This window comes from Zonotrichia albicollis, chromosome 1, assembly GCF_047830755.1.
Source record: "Zonotrichia albicollis isolate bZonAlb1 chromosome 1, bZonAlb1.hap1, whole genome shotgun sequence".
Classification (NCBI taxonomy): Eukaryota; Metazoa; Chordata; class Aves; order Passeriformes; family Passerellidae; genus Zonotrichia; species Zonotrichia albicollis.
Window position 1 is genome coordinate 11,839,203 of NC_133819.1, and position 23,019 is coordinate 11,862,221.

The window sequence follows — 23,019 nt, forward strand, 5'->3', positions numbered from 1 at the left end:
TGTAAACTAACATAGAAATAATGTGTCCTGTATGTAGGGGCCCACAGGGGAGCTGGGAAGAATGTTCACCAGGAGCTAATGATGGGACAAGGAGTAATGGGGGCAAAGTGAAAGAGTGGGAATGCAGGTTAGCTGTATGGAGGGAATTCTTTACTGTGAGAGTGCTGAGTCACTGAGCAGGTTTCCCAGAGGAGATGTGGATGCCCCAAGCCTTGCAGTGCTCCAGGCCAGGTGGGATGGGGATTGAGCAGCCTGCTCTAGTGGGAGATGTCCCTGCTGATGGCTGGGAACTGGAACTTGATGATCATTTAAGGTTCTGTTCAGCCCACACCATTCTGTGTGTAAACATTAGATACACCTCATACACATGAGAATGTACAAGATATTGTAAAGGTCTGTTGGATGGCAGAAATTAGAGATATAAGTTGTTTTCCATCTGGACATTTTCTGCTCTTGCTTGGTCATATTGTCTCTAAATTATTCAGTCAAGTCTCACTGAGCAGAAACTTTCATGCTTTCCCTTTGAAATCTGTGCTGGAATCCTGAAATGCCTAATTGAGTAACTGGTACTTCTGCTGTGTCCAGGTTATCATTACATTCTAATTTTCTCGTGCTGGTGAGGACTCAAAGTTTGACATAAAAAATAATATATATTATATGAATACTAAGCCACTTTAGGTTTAGTATGTTTCCAAGTTACTGCTTATTGAGTAAATTCTGCACATAACCTGAATTGTGCCAAATTAAATTTTTTCAGTTTATAATGTCAGTTTTGCTGTTTTCTGAACTTCTTCTTTTTCTAGTTCCTGACTTATTAAAAAAAAAAAAAAAAAAACTGCACAGAGGAAAAACTGTTAACTGATTGTTCCTTGGTATGGGGAATATATACACATAATCTAAAAATGGAGACATAAACATTGCCATGGTTATTTTTCTTTAGTAGTTCTTTATTTATTTTCTTTAACATGTTATGATTTTCTCTGTGGACTTAAATAAATGTCAAAAAGTTGAATGATAATTCCAGTTTTATTCTGGTGTCTGTCAGTTAGAGTTTTCTAAACTTAGGACTTTGCTGCTTTTTCTGTTTCTGTTTCTTTTTCTTTTCCTTTTTTTCTTTTTCTTTTTTTCTTTTTGCTTTTCTTTGTTTTTATTTTAAATCAATGCTCACAATATCACCTAATGGAAAATAATCTGTAATTGCCATCCTGCTAGTATTTTTGTAGAGAGGAAATAAAACAAAGCAAGACAAAACCCTTCAGCTGCTTGCTGGATAGTTTTCCTTGTTCCAGATAAGTGAAGTTCTTCTCATATTACAGCATACAGTGGTTTCAGAAGACCATTTAAGTTAAGATATTAGGAATTTCTTAAATGCATCGCTAAAAATTGAATTTCTTTCCTATTAAATGTCTTTTATTTATTGTGTGACAGCCTCAAAAAAAAAAAAAAAAGAAAAAAGGTTGTGTCATCTGATTTCTTGTTCTTTCATGGAAAAATGTGGGTTATTGCTGTTTATCATGTTTTGGTTATTACCAGCACTGTAGGGAAAAATGTACAATGTGTTACAAAGATTTCCTAAGTTCATGGCCCCAGGCTGAGGTTATGTTTTTAAGGAACATATTTTATAATGCATTTCAAGGTTCTTTGTAAATTTTTGAAAATATAGTTGAATATTTATTCTTTAAGAAGAAGCACATTACCATTCTAGTTTTATAGCTGTGTAATCTCTGAAAAGTATTTTAATTAAAGTTTTATTAAAGTGCACAAAGTGAGTATTACTGTAGTGGAAATTTGATGTAGTTTTTAAAATCAGACTTATGAAATACTTTTCATTTTACAGGGTTACCAGGGAATGGTTGATGGAGGTGATAATATTGTAGAAGTTTCATGGGAAAGTGTTTCGAGTATCCTGCAAGTGGTAAGTGCTAAGGGGTGAGAGTGGGACCCAAAACCTCTTCATTCAAACAGAAGAGCCAAAATTCCAGATCCAGGCACCTGCTGGAGCTGTGTATTTGGACTGGGTGTGATGAGTGGCCAGCACGTGCCTCTTCCAGCAGAGCCTGGTTTCCGCAGTGACACTTGCTGGAGATCTTGGTGTGCTCTTGAATTTGGAGCCCAGAAATAATCTTGAAAACCTTTGTTCCAGATTTGCAATGTCACCTGTGATTACCCTCCTAAAGCCATACTGGCAAGTCTATATTTAGTAGAAAAGACATTATGGGGCCAAAACATGAAACAGCTGTTTTGTAAGGCAATTAATTTCTTACGAAACCCTGTTGTCTTTCTGTGTAAGTGGATTTAGAATTATAGTAAGGGATGTAATTACAGTGCAGTTCTGCAGAGCTCACATACTGCCAGTGACTTGGTACATTTTTGTTCCAACATTCTGCACTGTGGCCATTTGGATCTCCCCAGCTTGTGCTCAGCATGGTAATGTTGTTGCCTCTTCCAGAGCAGGTGCTATGTTTGGCGAAGAGGCCTTACTGCTTGCCAGGCTTTCTGAAAACTACCTCCAGGTGAAGCGTGGGTTTCTTTGGAGTTTTTTGTAAAGTTCATGCACATAAAACAGTTAGCAGAAACAATTTTTTTTAAACTAATGCCCTGGAGTACTGTGAGGTATTTTGTCCCCTGTGTTTGGTTGTTTTTCTTTACTTCTTTTTTTCCCCCTTGTCTATCTTGCAGAATTTTTAAGTAGAATCATGGAATATATCAAGTTGACAGGGACACATAAGGACCATTGAGTCCTAAAACTAAACAATATGACTAAGAGCATCATCCAGATGAATCTTACAGTGACAGGAAAATTGAGTTTTCTTGGCCAAGCCGCACAAGAGCATAGGCAGGAGCAGGATGTAGGCTCCTGTACATGTGTAGGGTAATAGGAAAACATCTTTCTGAGCTTTATTGCTGGTAATGCAACATACCAACAATGAACCTCAGCATGTATCTTACAGAATAGAATGTGTTGTTTTGATGAGAAAGATTTTACAGCCCATTGTGTATTTGTTTATTCAGAACAAGTAGCACTTTGTTTCAAGTAGTTTCTTTTCCTCTTGCAGCTGTTTTGTTCTAAGTATGAAAATACCTAGTTTTAGAGACATTTTTTAGTTCTGATTTTTTTTCAGCGTCTCCATGGGTGCACATCTACCTTTTTGTCTGGAGACAGCTGAATTCTGTTCCACTTTCTTTTTTCTTTCCACTAGCAGCTATGCAACACAGATGGCAAACTGGCCTGAGAGCTGAAACATCTATTGATAGGGTGAATTGTGTCAGTACAGCCACTGCAGATTTGAAGTTCAAATCTAGATGGATGTGACAGATTTACTACTAGTTAAAGTGAAGGGAATGTTTATGTGAAAGGGATGTGATCATCTCCAGATTTGCTTGCAGGAAAAAAAATAAATAAGGCAAAAATTAAACTTCTTAAATGACTGAACAACATAAACACACAAGATGTGTCAATGATATCTGTCCATCAAGACACCCAGCAGTTTTCAGTGACAGGGCAGTTCAGTTACTTTTAAAAATACCACCATTTCCAAAAGAAGCTTTTAAATTCATATTAATAAATGCAACAGATAATCAGTAAAAAAGAAAATGTAGCTTTAGTCTGGTCTATAAGGAATTACAGGCATTTATTTCCATAATTCTGTGGAACGACAATGGATGCTAATTTTGAATTTCAGGGATACATTTTTTCTCTTATTGTCTATGTATCTTGTGATATTGGGGCAAAAATACCACACTGAGGCAAATTAATGTAAATTCTTAACTATTTAATATATCACTTTTAAATGTAAGTAGCAACCTATTTATTTTAATACTGCTAAAATTAATCCGATGTAATTTAACATTTTCCTTCCAGAGTAGCTCTTTATCAGTCATTTTTGAGTGTTGTTTTTGGTTTTTGTGTGTGTGTATATCTGTGTGTGTAGGTATCTGTTTTTGAACATAAATTCCCACAGGTTTGATAATTTGTATATCATTACCTTACCTCACTGTAAAGTTAAAAGATGGAGGTTATGCTACAAAACTAGTCACTAATCTTAGAAATACACAGTAATATAGTGGATCATTCACTGAACGTGCTGTTCTTGCCCGTGCTAGGGGGGCACGGTGATCGGCAGCGCGCGCTGCAAGTCGTTCCGCACGCGCGAGGGCCGCCTGCAGGCTGCCTGCAACCTGGTGCAGAGGGGCATCACCAACCTGTGCGTGATCGGCGGCGACGGCAGCCTGACCGGCGCCAACCTCTTCCGCGAGGAGTGGAGCGGGCTGCTGGAGGAGCTGGCACAGAAAGGTCAGTGTGCCCGCAGGCCCCTAGGCTCCCCCTCCAGTCTGCAGGGGAGTTATGAACCCTAACTGAAGGTGTACAGACTGTGTCCACAGGGTGCATCTGAAAAAACAATTATTTGAAAATCAAATACGTCATTCTAGGAAATCGCATAGTTCTTAAAAAATAATATCTTTTGGTTTCTGTAGATCCGCTCATGTGTATCATAAAGATCCCAAAACAGCCAAATAAGTTACTGGGCAACAATCTGTGTGGCTTTTGTCCTCTATTATGAGTAATTTTCAGGATCTGAGCTTCTTAACTTTTTCTTGAAAACCCCTATGCCCTCATATCCAATCTGAGGTGGTAATTCCTTTCCTACAAGCGACACATTTGTATGTTATTGAATTATGATGCTTTCCTTCCTGTGTGTCATTATTTAGGATCAGAACATTAAGAGGCTGTTGATAGAAGTACAGCCAGCCCAGTAGTTGCCTTTGATAGCATCCAGAAAAATGCACAGGGAAGAGTAAAGACTAAAATAATGCTGTGTTGATGCTATGCGTTACTCATAATGCACAAAAACTCTGATGGGTTCTATCCATTTCTGTCTTCAGAGCTTCCTGAACCAGATGCTGTTAGCAGTCCTTAATGAATTTCTCTTTCTGGAATGTATACAATCTACTTGAAATCATACAGAATTTTGCTGAAAACACTGTGTAGCAAGGAGTTCTGCAGCTTCACTGAATAATGAAGATTGTGAAGAATCTTCTTCTGTTTATTTTGATCCTGCTGGCTTCTAGATCATTTGATATCCATAATTTCTGTGTTAGAGTAAACCATGAATGATCAATCCTGCTTCCTCTCTGCATGCCACTTGAGATTTTACAGCTGTCTTATTTTCCCTTCATCATCTCTTTTTCTAGATGGAAGAATCCTAGTTTGCTTAGTTGTTCCTTATATGTAAGTTCTATATCTTTGATCATCTCTGTTGCCCTTCTCTGAACCTTTTCCAGTTCTACCCTGTTTTGAGGTGGGGAGGACCACAACTGCACCCAGTATTCAAGATGAGGGCAAACCATGGATCTACACAGTAGTATAATGATGTTTGTTTTGTTCTCTACTCTTTTCTTAATATTTTCTAATATTTTGATATTTTTTTTACTGCTATTGAGCATTGAAGCTGATTTATTAATGAAAACAGCATTTTTATATTATGCTGGAAATAGTGTTATTTGTTTGTGATGTTAGGATACATTTTTTTCATGTGTCTTAGTTTACATTTATCTGCAATGAATTCCATCTGATACTTTACTGCTCACTGTGTCTTGCTAGTCTTCATTTCTTCTCAAACACTCCATATGTTTAGTTCCCAAATAATTCAGTTTGATCAGTAAACTTTGGCACTTTGCTGCTCATTCCCTTTTCCAGGTTATTGCTGAGTGAACAGCGCAGATCCCTGTAGAGCTCCATTGGTTACCTTCCTAAGATACAAGAATTTGTGTTTACCACTGCCTCGTATTTTTGACTCTCTGTTTCACATTATTTACTCTATGAAAAGCCTTCTGTCTTGTACAGTGACTGCTTAGTTTCCTCAAAATCCTTTGGCAAAAGACTTTGTCAATGGCTTTTTAGAAATCTAAGTAGAATATGTCAACCAGATATTAAGTCACATTTGGAACTCTAGAAGAGGTTTGTAATGCATGGTATACATTCATAGAAAACATTTTGATTCTTCTTCACAATGTTATATATATCTTCATGGACTTTAGTTATATTTTTTCATTATGGTTTCTGCTGTTTTTCTGTAATGTAGACATTAAGCACACTGATACATAGTACTTGAATCTCATTTTAAAAATTTGGCATTATATTTACTACCATCCCATCCACAGATACTAAGGTAGTTTTAAGTGCTTAAGCATCTAAGGTGTTTCATCCTTGAGATCCTTTAGAGCTCTTGGATGATGCCACATTTTCATTGCTGTCTTGGGAGACACTGCTAAGACATAGAATAGGAGCTTTTCTGTTCTGTTTGCTTATTAATCATGAAATCAGAGCCTTTCAGTGTTGCAAAAGTGAAGTCTTCAAAATTTGGATGCTGGTTTCTAACTGTTTATGCCCCTAATCACATCCAGTTTGCATCCTTTTGCTTCTTCATTGCATGTTCTACACTGAAACTACAGTTTGAATGCTACTGTTTTAATCTGAAACCATCAATTTTAAGGTTGGTCACGAAACTTGATAATTACTTGACACTTTGAAATGGACTGAAAAGCTCTTATTTCCTTCCTTACTGTAAGGAGTTCTGTGCAGGATTCTTTTGTTTGGATGTTTGACTGGCTTTTGTTTGTAGTTTTGACTAACCTTGTTGCCTAAAATATCTAAACATAATTTAATGTTTGGATATGTTTAGTTTATAAAAGTAGAGCATCCAAGCAATACATCTAATGGGTTTTTTTTAGTAGTCTTACAGTTCTTTCTCTGAATACTTCTTTACAGGAAAGATTGATGCAGAGGCTGTTAAGAAATATGCTTACCTTAACATTGTGGGAATGGTTGGATCCATAGACAATGACTTCTGTGGCACTGATATGACCATAGGTACTGACTCAGCTCTGCACAGAATAATTGAAGTTGTGGATGCCATCATGACCACTGCTCAGAGGTATATAGAGGCTGATAGCAAATACACACATGCTTATGCTTTTGTTTAAGTTCATGTTAAATAGAGGTTAGGTAGGTGGGGAAATAAAATTTCTTTTTGGCTGCATGTTTCAAATGTCTTGGTTTCTTTTTCTCTTAGTAACTGCTTTTTCATCATTCCTGTCATGGCAGCACTTCAAGTATGCAATCACAGAGACTGCATCAGCCTTAGGGGCAGACTTGGTTTCAATGTTTTTAGTCTTTTTCAGACATAGTCTGTTAGAGAAGATCCAGACACACCATGAACAACACAAAAATAGCATCTGTGTTATATAAGCTTTATTTCAGTAAGAATGAAGCAATTAATTTTTTTTTAAATACAGCTGTGCCATTAGAGTTCTTAACTATGGGTCGGCATCATTTACATTTCCAGTAAAGGTTCATATCTTCTCTCATAGTATGTTTTGCAAGAAAGTGAAAATGAATTATGCATTGGAAGATACTTAATTTTAAATATATTATTTAATATGGTAATGATTTTGTTTTCTTAATGTTTTTCTGTTTTGCTAAAGAATTCTGAGTTCAGTAATCATAGTAAACACAAGCTATTTCATGATACTAGGTTCAGTTAATTTGTTTTCTTATTTTGACAGCCATCAGAGGACATTTGTTCTGGAGGTTATGGGGAGACACTGTGGGTATGTATTGTCTTCAGCATTTTGTGTCTTTTACAGGTGCAATTATGAAAGAAATCTGAACCATAAAAGTCTAATAATTTGTTCTGTTTTTTAGCTATCTAGCTCTGGTTAGTGCCTTAGCCTGTGGTGCAGATTGGGTGTTTATTCCTGAATACCCACCAGAAGAAGGCTGGGAAGATTCAATGTGTGTTAAGCTTTCAGAGGTAATTTGTCAATGTGTTTGAGATTCCCTCATGTCTTTGTGGATGTTTATTTAAGCAGTGATGAAAAAGTGTGATCAGGACTTTGAGCAAGTCTTTGGTTTTCGTGTCACATAAAGTTCTCTGTGATCTTCAACATTTCTTTTCTTGTACTCTGTGATTGTTTTGAGAAGTCATATGACCTGCCCTGGGAATTATAATAAGCATATTAATAATTATTAATAAGCATAAAATTATATATATATAAGCAAAATGTGTACATTTCCTCAGCAACTTATGTTAGACATTTTACTTCATCAGTGAAAAGATGTGTATGAAAGTAAAAGGCGTGAGAACACATCACGTATGAGTGATCAAATACAAGGAATGTTTCCTGAAATCCTAGAAGCATAATGTATAGCAAATGATTATAAAATTATGTTGTAAATTACTGGTGGGGTTTTTTTAACTACAGGAATATGCTTTTATTTTTATTACAGAACCGTGCACGAAAGAAAAGGCTGAATATTATTATTGTAGCTGAAGGAGCTATTGATTGCCACAACAAACCTATAACATCAGAGAAGGTTAAGGATGTAAGTGTCAACATCCCTATGATACAAGATTTCTGTTCATAAGATGGGGCTTATTGTTAACAATAACATTTCTGTAGAGTAAATCTGTTCCCATTAAGTAGCTTATCACACAATTGTATTTTATCCTTGTGCTTTACCATCTAAAATTCCATAGTCAAATTAAAGGGCAATGTTTTCAGTGGCAATTAATTGGAACCTTTTTTCTTTGTAATGCAACACAGCAGTTCAAAAGCATCTGCTTCATGTGTGCCTTAATTGATAGTTTGAAAGCAGCTCAAACCTATATTTATAATCCTATTTTACTTTGTATGTCTGGTAAAATTTTTAATATTGGTCTGTCTCACAGTGAACTAATACTGTGTGCTTTGGACAAAGTCTTGTCCAAATGGTTGCTTTGCTAAAAATTTCATTGGTGTTTAAGATTAAAAAAAACTTTTAAGCTGCATTTTTATGCCTTTTTTGTTTTTTTAAAGGGCTCATTAAGAAATAAATTGGGAAATAGTCACTGGTGGAAAGCAGCTATGGTGGAAAGTAGTATGATACTCTGGCTTTACCTGGGATTTACCTGTCCTGTGACTATGAAGTTCTGTTTTCCATTAGCTGTCAGTTTTAGAGATATCTTTAACTTCATTCAGAATTGCAGTTTTGTGAAGTAACATTTAGCATTAAGTGGTGTTAAATGTACATGATGTACATCTATATAAATAATGGTAATGATAAACCCACTGTATTTGGAATTCTTTGCAGCTCGTGGTTCAGCGGCTTGGTTTTGACACTCGCGTAACCATCCTGGGCCATGTGCAAAGAGGTGGAACCCCTTCAGCTTTTGACAGAATTCTTGTGAGTATTATTCCCAAATAACTGCTCATGGCACCACACAGGACAACTGCATTTATTTGGATGGGTCTCTATGTGACTAACGTCACAAATCCAACTGTTAACTGTCTGAATAGCTCAAATTTAGAGTAGTGAAGCACTTTGTGTTTAGGAATCTATGCTTAGGGTCAAAATGCAAAGCTTGATCGTCCATACTCATGTGTATAAACAGCCCACAGCTTTTTCACCTTACCAAGGAGTGATTTGTGGAGAAATCAGGACCATTTCTGTGATTTGAGGCCTTGTGTATTTCAGTGCTTGCTTGAACACTCCAAGGTTCTGTCCTTGCAGGCGAGTCGTATGGGTGTGGAAGCCGTGCTTGCCCTTTTAGAAGCTACTCCCGATACCCCTGCCTGTGTTGTGTCCCTGTCTGGAAACCAGGCTGTCCGTCTGCCTCTGATGGAGTGTGTGCAGATGGTGAGGCTCTGGCAAAAAGCCAGTTTATGTTATTTATTTACTACAACAGACTACTATGTACAATAACTGCCTGTCCTCATTAGGACACTGATGGAATGTGTACAGCTCTTTCCCATGTTTGGGAATGAATAATGAAGTTCATATATGTTCTCTATGTGTTACTATTCACTATTCATTTGCGAACTATCAAGGAATAACAAATACATAACTTCTTAATGTTTTCTAAAATTTCATCTCAGATCTTCTGTTTTTATTGTTACAACAAATTCTTCAGATGCTTGCATCCATTTACGTGTTATACACAAGTCAGGTTTCTTTACAAAAACTGCACAGTTTAAACTGAAAGAAAAAAGTTCACAATCGATACGTTGATTTCTTTGTCCCATTAAAGCCTTAGGTATTTGTTTCTACTTTCTTCTTCTCTTCCACCCTGTAATTTATTCTGTGAGAGGTGGTAGCTCATAAATTGAGCAAATGTCAGTATTTCTTTTTTCACTGTGGAAATATATTTAACATATGGAATATATTAAATATTTGAAGTCCTGTATTTTTTAAACATACCAAGTAATCAACTTGTTTTTTCAAGACTCAAGAAGTCCAGAAAGCCATGGATGAGGGAAGATTCCTTGAGGCTGTGAGGCTTCGTGGAAGGTATGGCCAATAGCTTATATCAGTTTATTTGCTGTAGAAACGAATAATTGTTTTGCTGTTATGCTGACACATGACATTTTATTGTAAATATCTTACTAACTGTATAGTTTTATGGGTTTGAGAATGAGAAGAGACAGAAGAGTTGCCTACATAGAATAATTGAAATTCCTACTTGCACCAAAACAAAGCAAACTGTAATTCTCTGCTGTGTCAGACTGGGAGCTGTTCCTGGGCTAACTGGTCACAAAGCAAAAAGCTGCTGTGCTGTATGACCTGACTGGTAGCTGCCATAAGTTTGTTTATTCATGAATTTGAGGCCAGTCCTGTGAGCTTGCTTGTGAGTAGTTGGTAGTTTTCCAGCAGTAATGTTGGAGGAGGTATTCTTCAGTCCTGTCCGGAGAGTGGTTTCTGTTTCAAGTCATCTGATAATAAAATGCTTTCTCCCCAGTCTAGAAAGCTAATTTATTAACTGCATAGTTGTTTTTTATTTTATGACTCTTATCTTAAAGAATTGAATATTTTTCATTATTCTCTTATTTACAATTTTTGCCATGCTTTGCATGTGCATTAACAATGGTGTTAATATTTCATACCAGTTTTTTAATGTTTCTGAAAAATTCAAATATTCCTTTAAAATAACTATGAGTTTAAAAACTCCTTTAAAATAACTATGAGTTTACTATTTTATTTGCTGATCTTATTTGCTCCTTTGTTTAGGAGCTTTGAAAACAACCTTAACACGTACAAGTTACTGTCGCACAAAAAGCCAGATGCTGAGCTTCCAAAGGTAAGGGGGTTTGTGAAATGTGCAATGCATGTCTGCTTTGGGATCCATTAATAACTCCCTTCAAACCTCTATTGTAGCATAGGTTACAAATTAAATATTATGAAGATACTTGAAGCACAGTAGTTTAATAATAGGTAACATTTTTAAAGTGAAATACAATTGTAACTAGAAAATTGCAGTAAGTAGTTTCCCTCTGTTTTGGATGTACAGCTGGTGCCAATTGTTAGAATGTCTGGCCCTAATAGTTACTGTTTTGCCCTCTGTTTCTTACCATGGAGAGAAGGAGGGATGATGTTTAAAATCAAGACTGAAAATATTTCGTTAAAGGAAGGTTCTATATTAAAAGAATTCTAAGCCTTCCCTTTGAAGGGTAAAACCACTCAAGGGTAAGGGTAAATACAGGAATTCATGGGAAGCAGTACTGAGGATAGATCAACTTTATGTGAAATAAGTCACTCTGCATAATACAGTAATGGACATCTAGTTTCTTTATAGTCCCTAAGATTTCTATAAGAGGAAATTTGGATTTATTTAGGAAGCAGACACTAAATTTTGTGTGCAAACAAATCTTAGAAGGGATTTATTTTTGGTTTTATTAGAAGTTTACTGAATAATTCTGTTTGATCATAGTTGATGAGTATGTCATCTCATCTTGTTAATTCCTCTTTTAATTGTGGTTTGTGACCATTTGTTACCTTATTTGCATAATGATATTGCTGTTATACTTTCTAGAAATCTTTATCCCAAATAAATATTTGAGTAATGATGACTGGTGGTAGCTTCTCAATATTATTAAGGAGCAAAATTGCATTGATAATGCAGTAAGGTCCTAAGACTGATCTTAAAGAGATCAAGGAATTCAGGGTTTTCTAGGTGGGTATTTAACATTTTCTTTGGCAGATCAGGTGTTTGGGTGGTGGGTTGTTTGTTTGTTTGTTTTAATACAGCAGTGCAAATCCAGGACTGTTAGCTCTGGGCTTTTGTATTTTTTTTTAGATACTTCTCTTATACCTTCTGTGATAAATGGCATTAGAAGGAAATGTAGGCCATGTGTAATTACTAACTACCCAGATTTGACCATACTACAGAACCATGTGCCTTCAGTAAAAGAGGTTGAATAGGAATTAAAAAGTAGATGAAATGTGCATGTCACAGGAATTGAGGAAAGAGCTAAGCTGATCGGATCAGGAGAGCCAGCTGAATGCTCTGCTTCAGCAGTGCTTCTGCACACATTATATTTTGCTGTTTGTGTTTACATTGCATTTTTATACACTCCTTCAACAGTACAAGAACAAAAAAAAACCCACCAAAAAAAGCCCACTACATATACTCTGGTTTGTGTCTCTTTTATTGTGTTTTTTTGGAGGGGCTGTTGTTGGTTTGGGGTTTTTTTTGGTTTTTTTTTGTTTGCTTGTTTTGGTTTTTAATCAGATGAGATTCTATGATAGTTACCTAACAACTGTTCTATTTTTTTTGTTTTGTTTATTTTTGTTCTCTTCTTACAGAATAAAGCTAAATACCTTCTACCTCTTCTGCAGGACCAAATTGTTATAATTGTCATTCAAAAATATTTTAAAAACTTCCATAATCTGAAAATGTGTGGGGTTGGAAAAGATGCTGAGTGCTTGTGTTCACTAATGTATTGTCAGCTGCTTGAAAAACCTGGCCAATAGCTTTAATTTTCAAACTTGTCTGTTCCTCTCTGCATTGTACTGATGATACACACATAAATGCTGTGGTGCTAGAGTCTTTTTTCTTTTGCTTTTTTGTTGTCAATGTGTTTGCAAAAAAAATTCCTGCTTTAGTAAAATGAAGCTGGTTGAATAAATAACAGTAGCCAGGTTGGGTGGAGCTCTGAGCATCCTGGCCTAGTGAATGGTGTCCCTGGCCATGTCAGGGGATTGGAATGAGATGATCTTTATGATCCTTCCAACCCAAACTATTTTGTGATTCTATTTTATGTTTCTTGAACCTGGGCTAGAATATTAAAACCTGAATAATTTAACTTGCAAACCAAATGGAATTATGATAAAGTCTTATTTAAGAACTTTTTTTTTTAAATTGTTTGTCTCTTTGATATTCTGCAAGTGGGGAAATGTGTCTGCACCTTGCAGTTAACTTCAAATTTTCAACATGTTTAGGGGCTTTGAAATTTTGTTTCCTACATTTTAGTATTTAGCAACTACATATGATGTACCACTTAACTATGGTGTAGAAATCAAAGTCCCTACTAAATACAATTTTCTATCTTGCAGAGTAATTTCAATGTGGCAGTTTTAAATGTGGGTGCCCCTGCAGCTGGAATGAACGCGGCCGTGAGGGCTGCAGTGAGAGTTGGCATGACTGAAGGGCACAAAATCTTTGCTGTCATTGATGGCTTTGAAGGCTTCGCTAGAGGGAAGGTCAGTGTCACGTGTGTGCGTTACCAAGTGCTGGGTACCCCATCCCACACCACCACCTTTATTCATGCTCTTGGAAGGTGTGTTCTGTCATAACTGCTCAGGGAACTGGCTCTCCAAGTGCTTTTATTTCATAAAGATCTCTAAAACCTAGACTGTAACTATTTCTCAACTATTCAAGACTGTAAGTTCATTTATGCTGAGTGTTGCTAATCACATGGTGCAGAGCTACAAAATGAGTTCAGATGAATCCTGCCTTTGAGTTTTGGTCAATGTTGAGCATATTGAAGTTTTTTCAGAGTAGCAGAATAATCTCTGATTCTGAACAATGAGCTATTGCACATGTATTCCTTTGCTGTAAGAAACTTTGTAATGGTGCTCATTGAGGGAGGAAGCTTTTCCTTCCTTAGGTAAGTTAGATTCTTCTATTCACTTGTTTTTAAGTGTTATGCATTGGTTGGTGTACTGAAGAGAAACTGAATGCAAGATTACTGATTTCTGTTCTTGGCTGGATGCATAGATCCCAAAACTTACATCAAAGACCTAACTTAGATTTTTTTTGCTTCACATTCAGTAGGAGAGGATAGGTGAAAATAGGATTGAGATATGAAACACAGAGATAGGTTCATCTTGGTCTGGAAGAAGAAAGAGCAAATGGAATGGAAAGGACTTGCTGCCTAATGCAAGGCAACAAAGCAGTTAGGGTATCAAGGGGTAACACCGAAAGGGATTGTAATAATTTAAGAGAAATAGAGTTAAGCTCTTGATGCTGTTTTCTTCCTTGGCCTCATTTAGTTTTAGTGACGTCAGTGCCCAGCAACTTCTTCCAACAGCTTTTCATGAAGTAGTACCTGTTGTTTGCTGCAGCTCAAGAGAATTTATTGGATAATCACTGAACAAAACCTCTGTTTTTACTTTTATTCAAAGATTAAGGAAATTTCCTGGGGAGATGTTGGAGGCTGGACTGGTCAAGGAGGATCAATTCTTGGTACAAAACGGTAACATCAATATTTTTGTCAATTGATATGATGAACTGTAGTGATTTATATAGCCACTGTATGATTCCATGCTCTTTTCTTCACACAGAGTGTTTTTAAGTCCTCAGTTTTTGTACATTGGGGTTTTTTGAGTTTGTCTTTTGTTCAAATCCTTGTGTTCCAAGGGTATCTTTATAGTACTGAACCACCTCTTAAGAGTGGGAGTTGGGACATCAACTTAAAAATTTCCTGGGGTCCTTACACTTTAAAGGATTTCAGACCTGCAGTTTCCTTACACTTGACATGAGTCCTTATTGTTTGTCTGGAAGAGCTACTTGTATGGATAAATATGTAAAACAAAAACCATTGTGTTGCCTGCTGACTTTATGGTTTCAGCTTAGTAATGAATTCTTAGTGCTTCAGAGTCTGTAAATTGTTTTTATTTTTCTTTTGGTTTAATGATTTTTAGTACTCTTCCTGCAAAATATTTGGAGAAGATTGCTGACCAGATGCGCACTAACAACATTAACGCCCTTATGGTTATTGGTGGATTTGAGGTACACTGAAATATCTAATTATGTCTAAGTAGACTAGAATTCCTAACAAAATTAATAGTTTGGTTTGATTTTTACCCAATCTTCATGTAAGATCCATTTGGTTCTATGTATATTTGATACATGACATAGATAGTGTTTAGAATCGTGAGTGTTGTCTATCAAAAAAGCTGGCATTCAATACAGTGCCTAGAACTGCTAACAGATGTGCTAAATGGATAAATGAGATGAGATAGTGTTATAGTTTTTTGTATTAAAATAAATTAATGACTTCTGCTGTGCAAATTTCAGTCTGTACTGTATCAACACTTGGAACATCTTTGCAGATGTTCTTGACTCTTAGTAGAAATTCCACTATGGTTCCTTATTTAAGCCACTCCTCACACATAGTGCATGTCAAAATCTGTAACGGATCTAGAGAAGTATTTTTTTCCTGTATTTCATGTTTGCTTTTTTCTGAAAAAGCAATTAATTTTGGAAATTTTGATTCAGGAAAGTGTTTTGCCCACTCCTTGCAGAGAAGAATGTGCTCATTGCTTTTTGATAAAGAATGTATCTTCCTTTTTGGTCCAAGCTGTTAGCTATGACCCTAATTCAGGAATATCAAGATTTTTAAATCAGGAGTAACAGTACCTGAAGATTGGGGGACTAGTTTGTTTTGTTGAAAACCAACTTTCTGTGCCTAAATTGTTCATTTTCAAGACAACATATTTATTTATATGTTTATTTATATACAATCTGTTTATTGTTTTCAAATATATGCCTGTTTCTAATACTTTCTTTTTTGTCTGTGTTAGATTTTAGTGATTCCTTAGTGCTCTGACTTGCTGAAGTGTGCTGTGGTAGAAATGGCTCCCCCTGTGGCCCTTCTCATTTTGTCACTCCCAACTCTGCCCTTCCTTTATTCATCCTAATTTTTCACCTGATGCCTGTGCCCAACAGGCTTACCTTGGACTTCTGGAATTGTCAGCAGCTCGGGAGAAATATGACGAATTCTGTGTTCCAATGGTTATGGTTCCTGCAACTGTATCCAACAATGTACCGGGTTCAGATTTCAGCATTGGTGCAGATACTGCTCTGAACACTATAACTGATGTAAGTCTGCTCTGGTGTGCATATACTAACAAAGCAGTTGTTTAAACTTACTTAATTGGCTACTACTGGATATTTTTGTAGACCAGAACTTCAGAAATGTGATCTGGGAAATTATAATTACTTGATATAAACACAGTCATGGCACCACTGTAGAAAAGAGAAAGTCTAGGATCCCAAATGCTTCCATTTAGTTTCTGCTGAAACTACCATGACCTCTGAATTTTTTAAGTGGAAGATGGCATCTCTTGTTGTATAAGAAAGAAAGAAACCTAAAGCTGAGACTTGGATGATCAATTTCAGTGTAGAGGGGAAAAAATCTGTGTTCATAATATAGAGTTGTAGTATACCCAGCTGCAGCACTGAGGAAAGCTGCTCTGTTGAGAAGGAGATTCTTAGTTATGTAACATTTTACTCCTCTAAGACAATACATAAAATCCGTATTTCTCAGTAATAGACATTACATTTATTCTCCTAATAGCAGATTTAATAAAAAGAGTTGAGACATGTGAAGTAATTTTTTAAAAAAATCAAATCCATTAATACAACATAAAGTAAAAATTGAATGTTTAATCTCTTATGAGGAAAAAGCTTCTTCACTTTGAGTGTGATAGAGCAGTGGAGAAAGCTGCCCAGGGAGGTGCTGCAGTCTCCTGTGGAGATAATCCAAACCCTCCTGGATTGTTCCTGTGTCACTTGCTCAGGTGTTCCTGCCTTGGCAGGGGGTTGGGCTGCATGGCCTCCAGAGGTCCCTTCCAACCCCAGCCATTCCTCAGTTAATTTCAGTTGAACAGAAAGCTTAGTCAGTTACACAAAAAGAGTTTCAAGTTGCGTTTGAAAATTAAATGACAGTTCTCTTGTCACTTAAAGGTATTTGAAAATTTTAATCATGGTAGCTTTTTAATGTCAAGGATTCTTCAGGTGCCACCAACTTTGAATGCACTACCAGTTTTTCCCACCATTCTAGCATAAATAATTTTAACTTCATCAAAGGAAACCCTTCAGTTAGGAAATATCAGTTTCCTGAAGTATTGCCTTGAATAAGACTGTAAGCTAACTAAAATTCACTGAATTAATTGTTTATTGACAACTTGGGTTGTATACCAAACAACTTGATGTTGTTTCCAGTTCTGGTAAATAAAAATATCTGTCCAAAATGACTGATCATGAACTAAGGTGAGTAAAATGATTGTGCATAACATCTGCTTTCCCTCTTTTCTTATCTTCATAAACTTTGTTAACCATACTGACTTCTTTTTATAGGTTATTTCATGCAAAGGAGATATGTAGTAGTCAGGCAGTCTGTTGTTGTTGTTTGCTTTTCTATTTAGGTTTCTAGGTGTCATTTGCCTTCATTAGATATAAAGATGTTTGTATTTTCAATGTGAGAGCTGAAAACTTTTCAAAAGCTTTTATTTTTTTTGCTAATGGCTTTCTTCTGGTTGTTTTGCATTTAATTTTGCCTAGATTTTTCTCTGCATTGAATATGAAAAGTAATGGCTTTGCAAGATTTATATTCAGTTGAGTAGAAAATTAAATTTTGGGGTTTTCTCTTTTTTTTTGTTTGGCTTGGTTTGCTTTTTTTTTTTGGAGGGAGCAGACTTTTCAGACTTTTGCATTTGGAAGACATCATTTCAGTTTTTTGCTCTGATTGTTTGAATGTGATTCACAAAAACTCCCAGTGAAAAGTGCATCCTTTCACTCTTGTGCCATGCTCAGATGAGGTGCAGTAGCAACTGTGCCCCTGTTAAATGTGACCAGATAAGCCCAGTACCTGTCATACAATTGACTGTCATAAACCAAAGTAGGAGGTGGACATGAATATCCATTTTATCTGGTTTATAGGTAGGTTTTATTCCTGTTACCACAGTTAGGTCAATAAATGCATCATAGTTTACAGTGGTGTCAGAGCACCAAAAGTGCTCAGTTTTTCAGTGCTGTCTGAACACCAAAGTGGCATCACACTTAGTTTTTCTGTGGTATGGTTCTTACTTGTGTGCTCTTGCCTCCCTCTAGTCAGGTAAGTACAATTGTGCTGGTAATCAGGGATTGTTGCTCTTTGCCATCATTAGACACTTGGCAGTTGTTTTAACTTGTCAAGTGTAAATAGTATGCTGAGACATTGGCTGATAAAATGTGTTAAAATTCTGCATTTAAAAAGAAAAACAAAAAACAGACTTAACAGATACATAACTTCTGAATGAGAGATTAGTAAAAGTGTGCTCCTCACAAAGGCATAAACATTGCTCAATAACTACTTTAGATTCTATAACAGATCATGGGAACCTTTCTGAAATGTTCAATTTTTTCCATTTCTGTTTTAAAATCTTGGCTTCAAATTTGATTTATCTTTTGAAGAGTGTTTTAAATTTATGATAAACTGTATTTTTCACTTCACTTTTCAGAATATTAGAAAAACTGCTAATGAGAACATAAAGTACCTGGGAAAAGCTGGATGTTTCTACCTGAGGAGGATATGCTTAAGGCTGATCTTTATAGGCATAAAAATTTACCCTTGTAGGATTGCAGGATAAGAACATGAGCTTCAAATTTTCTATTACATGAAGCATCACTAAAATAACTACTATAATAAAAATATCTGTATTTTCAAGTATGTTGCTAATTCAATGAAATAAATAGGATATTATTTTAGATGTCAGACCTCAGGAATGTGACAGCCATGAAATGAAAGGAAAGGTATCAGCTAGATGAGAATAATGGAACCTGAAAAAGGGAGAGACTAAAACTTTCCACTGTGTTTCTTTGACAATCATACCTTTCTTTTCACCAAGGGAAAAGGGGGTACAGATTGATAATTTGGTTTTGTGGGGAAAAAACCACAAAAACATTCCCTGAGGAACAAAGAAAGCTACAGTCAGATGCCTTAAGGCACACATTTCCCATGGAAAACAGACATTACTCTGAGTGAGAAAGCTGAAAATTAGCCAGGCCACTAGCTAACCTGTTAACTTTTCATCTCCTTCAGTCCTGGTAACAGCTGATGTGGAGTAAGGACAGTAGCTCCATTCCCTTCAGTGGGTATTTGTATTTAGATCATCTTAAAACAGTAGTCTTTGCTTGACTGCAGAATTTTTATAAAGCATCCTTGGTTATGTTGGTTATGGCAACAACCTTTTTAGTAACACAAATCCAATAAAAGGGTAGGAAATTATTAAACCATTTTATTAACATAGTGCAGTATCCCTCTATGGCCTTACTGTAGTAATTAAAAAAAATATTAGTATAGCAGTTGCTAAAACCATTGATCACTTATTTACCCTTTATAATTAAGTGACTATATATTAAAAGCATTTTAATGTTTTGCCACAGTGATGCAAAGATGTTGCATATAATCATCTAATGCTCGAGCTTGGTGAAGGTACAGTCATTGGATATGTTGGCTGAATCACTTGCATCAAATAAAATGGCAATATTTAATGCAAGTACAACATATCATAACTGCATCTTAACATATCATAAATGCAGACTAACCAGTTATGTTAGTTATTGCTCTACTTCTCCCTTTGACTTGTTTTTCCAGAAGTCTTAGTATAAAACCTTTTAGAGAAACTCATGTTCTGCAGATCTCCAGGAAGCTGTGTGGTTTTACCAAACTGCTGTTACTTTGTATGTCTTTATTCTTTTAATAGAAATAAAAGTTCAAAGCAGCCTGACTGAGCTGAGTTGGGCCAGGCAATTACTGGAATTTCCTAAGTGAAGTCTCAGCCACTCAAAAAAACCAAATCCCAAATAACCCCTCCCATTTGTTGCTCCTGACTCTAGTTCTTCTGAGCTCTTTAGGTCTGAAAGTGCCACCTTTTAGACTGTGTTTCAACCTCAAACTGAAAATATAGCATTGAGCCATTTCATTTGCAAAACAGTGAGAAGAGAAATTTTTTAGAAAGTTGGTTTGTACTTATGCACCTACAGCCATAAATATCCTGTCTTCTCACTGAACAGGATCTGCTCTGTCTAGAACAAAAGCTCTGAAGGAGAACTCTCACAGGTAGGGGATTTACCCATAATTTTCTTCTAAGTTTTTCCTTAAATCAGTCACTGTGCAGATATGCCTGGAGATACCTCAGTAGGTAGCTAATTTTGATCTGCAGTAATTGGCTTCTCTGAACCCATTTGAGAAATCAAGAAAATGAGACTTCTGTGAACATCAGTTTCTGGGAGAAAGAGATGAAAACATCGTGTCCTCCGTAATCAGGCTTTCTGGTGGAGAGCCAACATAGGCAGTTTGAAAAATTGCCACACTTCATGAGGGATGCTGATGAGTTTAGATTAGAAATAATTGGAATAATGTAATATATGTTTACTTAAAACAGCTGCAAAATCTCAACATTTATTTTGACATCCACTAGGAGCACCTAATCCTTTTGACATGATAATATATTTAGTAAAGTTTGGAGTCATTCCAAGGACCTAAAACTGCTTTTCAAAGAATTCTTGAACTATACTTGCAAACTTTATTAACTCATCCATGTGCATATATTCCTGGATTTTTCTAGGCCTACCTCCAGTCTGTGTTCACAGAGGCCAGATGTGTGATGTTGATAGAAACTTTGAAGGCATGGGTGAACTTTTTTTCCTTTCTCTTGGTGGAAATAGATGCGTGTCTTGACTTTCTAGGATAACATAGTTTTTTTTAAAAAGTGTCTTTCTTTAAGCATTTTCTTCAAGTTGCAAGGGTTTTACTAGTTAACTTTCTAAGCTCCTTAGCATGTATCAAACTCTGTTCTTTAAGTTCTTTCTTGTGGAATGATTTCCATTCTAGATTTGTGCTATGCTTTCCTGCCCAGCTGCTTCAAACCTCTGCACACTTCACCTTCAGTCTGTACTAACTTGTACTAATCCTCTGCATTTCTTCAAAGAGCATTGTGCCAATGCAACCCCAGTGCACTGTTGTGGTATGTACAGGATATTTCTACCCCCTCCAAATAATCTCACCAATTGTATTTACTTGGGCCAATGGACAGCCACATTTACCATCACATGCCAGGAGTCATTAGCAGAGCAGCCCAAAGCCAAGGAATGTTTCACTCACACTTGTACCACTGCTTCAGGCCTTTGAAAGTTGTGTGCAGCTCTACGAGGCGCGTGACAGCTTTGAGGAGTTTGCAGTTCCTATGTGTGTTGTGCCTGCTACTATTAGCAACAATGTGCCAGGCACAGACTATAGCCTTGGTGCTGACACTGCCTTGAATGCTATTGTGGAGGTAAGAGTGCATATCTTGTAAAAGTTAAGATGATAAAATGTGTAAGATGAGGTTACTTAAAGACTTTGAAATGTCTGGTTTTCTTAAATAACTCAGTTACTTGTGTTTTTTAATAGTTAGTACTTCAGTTTTCCAAGACTGAGTAAAGATTAACCTTAGAAAAAATATGTTAAATGCTTAATTTTTGGGTACTATCTTTAGTTCTTCAAGACTCCTGCATTAGCGCTTAAGGTATTTGCTTTTACTGAGAATCAAATATTTTGCTTTTTTCAATTTAATTTTTATCTTAACTTAGGTAAAAGATTACTTAGGTAAAAGAAGAAAGCACATATTTTATAAATAAATGCCTCATTTGTTGGATGAACTATTGACTGAGCTCAGTGCAGTAGAGCATTTTAAGTACATGATTAACACTAAACACATGAACAATCCCATAAACTCCATTAGGCTTAACATACATTAAGTGCATATAAATGCACAGATAGTATAAGCAGTGAAGTGTGTCACTGATGTTCAGCTAAACAATGCAGGGTCAGAACAATCAGTGTTCTAGTTTTAGTCTACCATAGTTTTTTCCTTGGATACAACTGCTTTATGAGCTCTTTCAGTCCTATTTACTCTGCTTCAGACACAGCAAAGGGAACTGAGCTGAGATGTAATGCAAACAAATGAGTAAATCTTACCAGCTCTGAGTTTTTATCAAACCCATCATTAGCAAGCCATATAACTAAGCATGAAGTAATTTGCCAAGGAAGTCAATTCAAGACTACAGGGGGTTGGGAAAAGCAGGTTTGTTTTCCTGCTTTATACAGTGTTCTTACACAGTGAGTGAAAAAGCTCCGTAGATAACTGGAAGAGCAGTGGCAGAAAACAGGGTGCCCTGGCCTTTGGGAGCTGCAGTGCAGCATCCCTGGGCTGAGATGTCCTAAGGTGTCGTGTGGGCTCATCGTGTAACAATGTTCATAGGCAGGATATGGGTACTTCACCACTCCTTCAGCTTTTCCCCCCCTTGTCCTGACATTTATTCAAGTAGCTAAATCTTGTAATTGTGAATTATGCACCTTCACAAGTGGTAATTTTGGAAACACAATGGGGCAACAAATGATTGCATATAGTGCTGCTTCCTCTTATGTAATTTTTTGGGTACTAAGTTAATTACAGTTTGTATACATATCAGTGATGCTTTCTGTAAAACAAAGTATGGTTGCATCATTTGAATTTTATTGTCATTAGGATGTTTGGCTAATGCTAATAGCAGAACACTTGATTTGTTGTTTCAAACATTAGGATTTCTCATTAAGCTGGGTCAGTTCATATGAAAGCTCAACTAGCAACAGAATTCCAAAATGAGTCCTCAGACCTTGTTTGTGATGTCTGAAACCTGCATCAGGCATTTGAGGTTTGGCTTTTCCAGCCTGTAGTGTAGTGTATGAATTTATAATTCATTTAAGTCTACCTGTGCCAATTTCATATTTGGGTATTTCTGTCACAGTAATTCTGAGAAAGCAAGAGTAGTAGAAAGTTTGTACTCCATCTCTTGTATGGTCAAGGACAGAAACCCCTCTAAGTAGATTTTAACTGATTAGTCCCATTGGCAATGACTGATTTACCTCCTTGCTTGGTACTTGGAGATTCTCAAAAGGCAGAAAATTCCACTC

At 36.3% G+C, this 23,019-nt stretch overlaps 1 protein-coding gene across 3 annotated transcripts in view; it reads left to right on the plus strand.

Annotated features, from left to right (window-relative positions):
* The window catches only part of PFKP (phosphofructokinase, platelet), a 42,807-nt gene that overhangs the window by 13,015 nt on the left and 6,773 nt on the right, over positions 1-23,019 (plus strand). Inside the window, exons 3-17 of one of the 3 annotated variants that reach the window (XM_074556240.1) lie at positions 1,838-1,915; positions 4,105-4,294; positions 6,770-6,935; positions 7,567-7,611; positions 7,706-7,814; positions 8,291-8,386; positions 9,134-9,226; positions 9,554-9,679; positions 10,266-10,330; positions 11,048-11,117; positions 13,373-13,519; positions 14,444-14,514; positions 14,963-15,050; positions 15,990-16,142; positions 21,209-21,361. In XM_074556240.1, the coding sequence (XP_074412341.1) occupies positions 1,838-1,915; positions 4,105-4,294; positions 6,770-6,935; positions 7,567-7,611; positions 7,706-7,814; positions 8,291-8,386; positions 9,134-9,226; positions 9,554-9,679; positions 10,266-10,330; positions 11,048-11,117; positions 13,373-13,519; positions 14,444-14,514; positions 14,963-15,050; positions 15,990-16,142; positions 21,209-21,361 (1,650 nt within the window). The remainder of the gene's footprint in view (positions 1-1,837; positions 1,916-4,104; positions 4,295-6,769; positions 6,936-7,566; positions 7,612-7,705; positions 7,815-8,290; positions 8,387-9,133; positions 9,227-9,553; positions 9,680-10,265; positions 10,331-11,047; positions 11,118-13,372; positions 13,520-14,443; positions 14,515-14,962; positions 15,051-15,989; positions 16,143-21,208; positions 21,362-23,019) is intronic. The other 2 variants (XM_005480394.4, XM_005480393.2) reach the window with 2 other exon arrangements.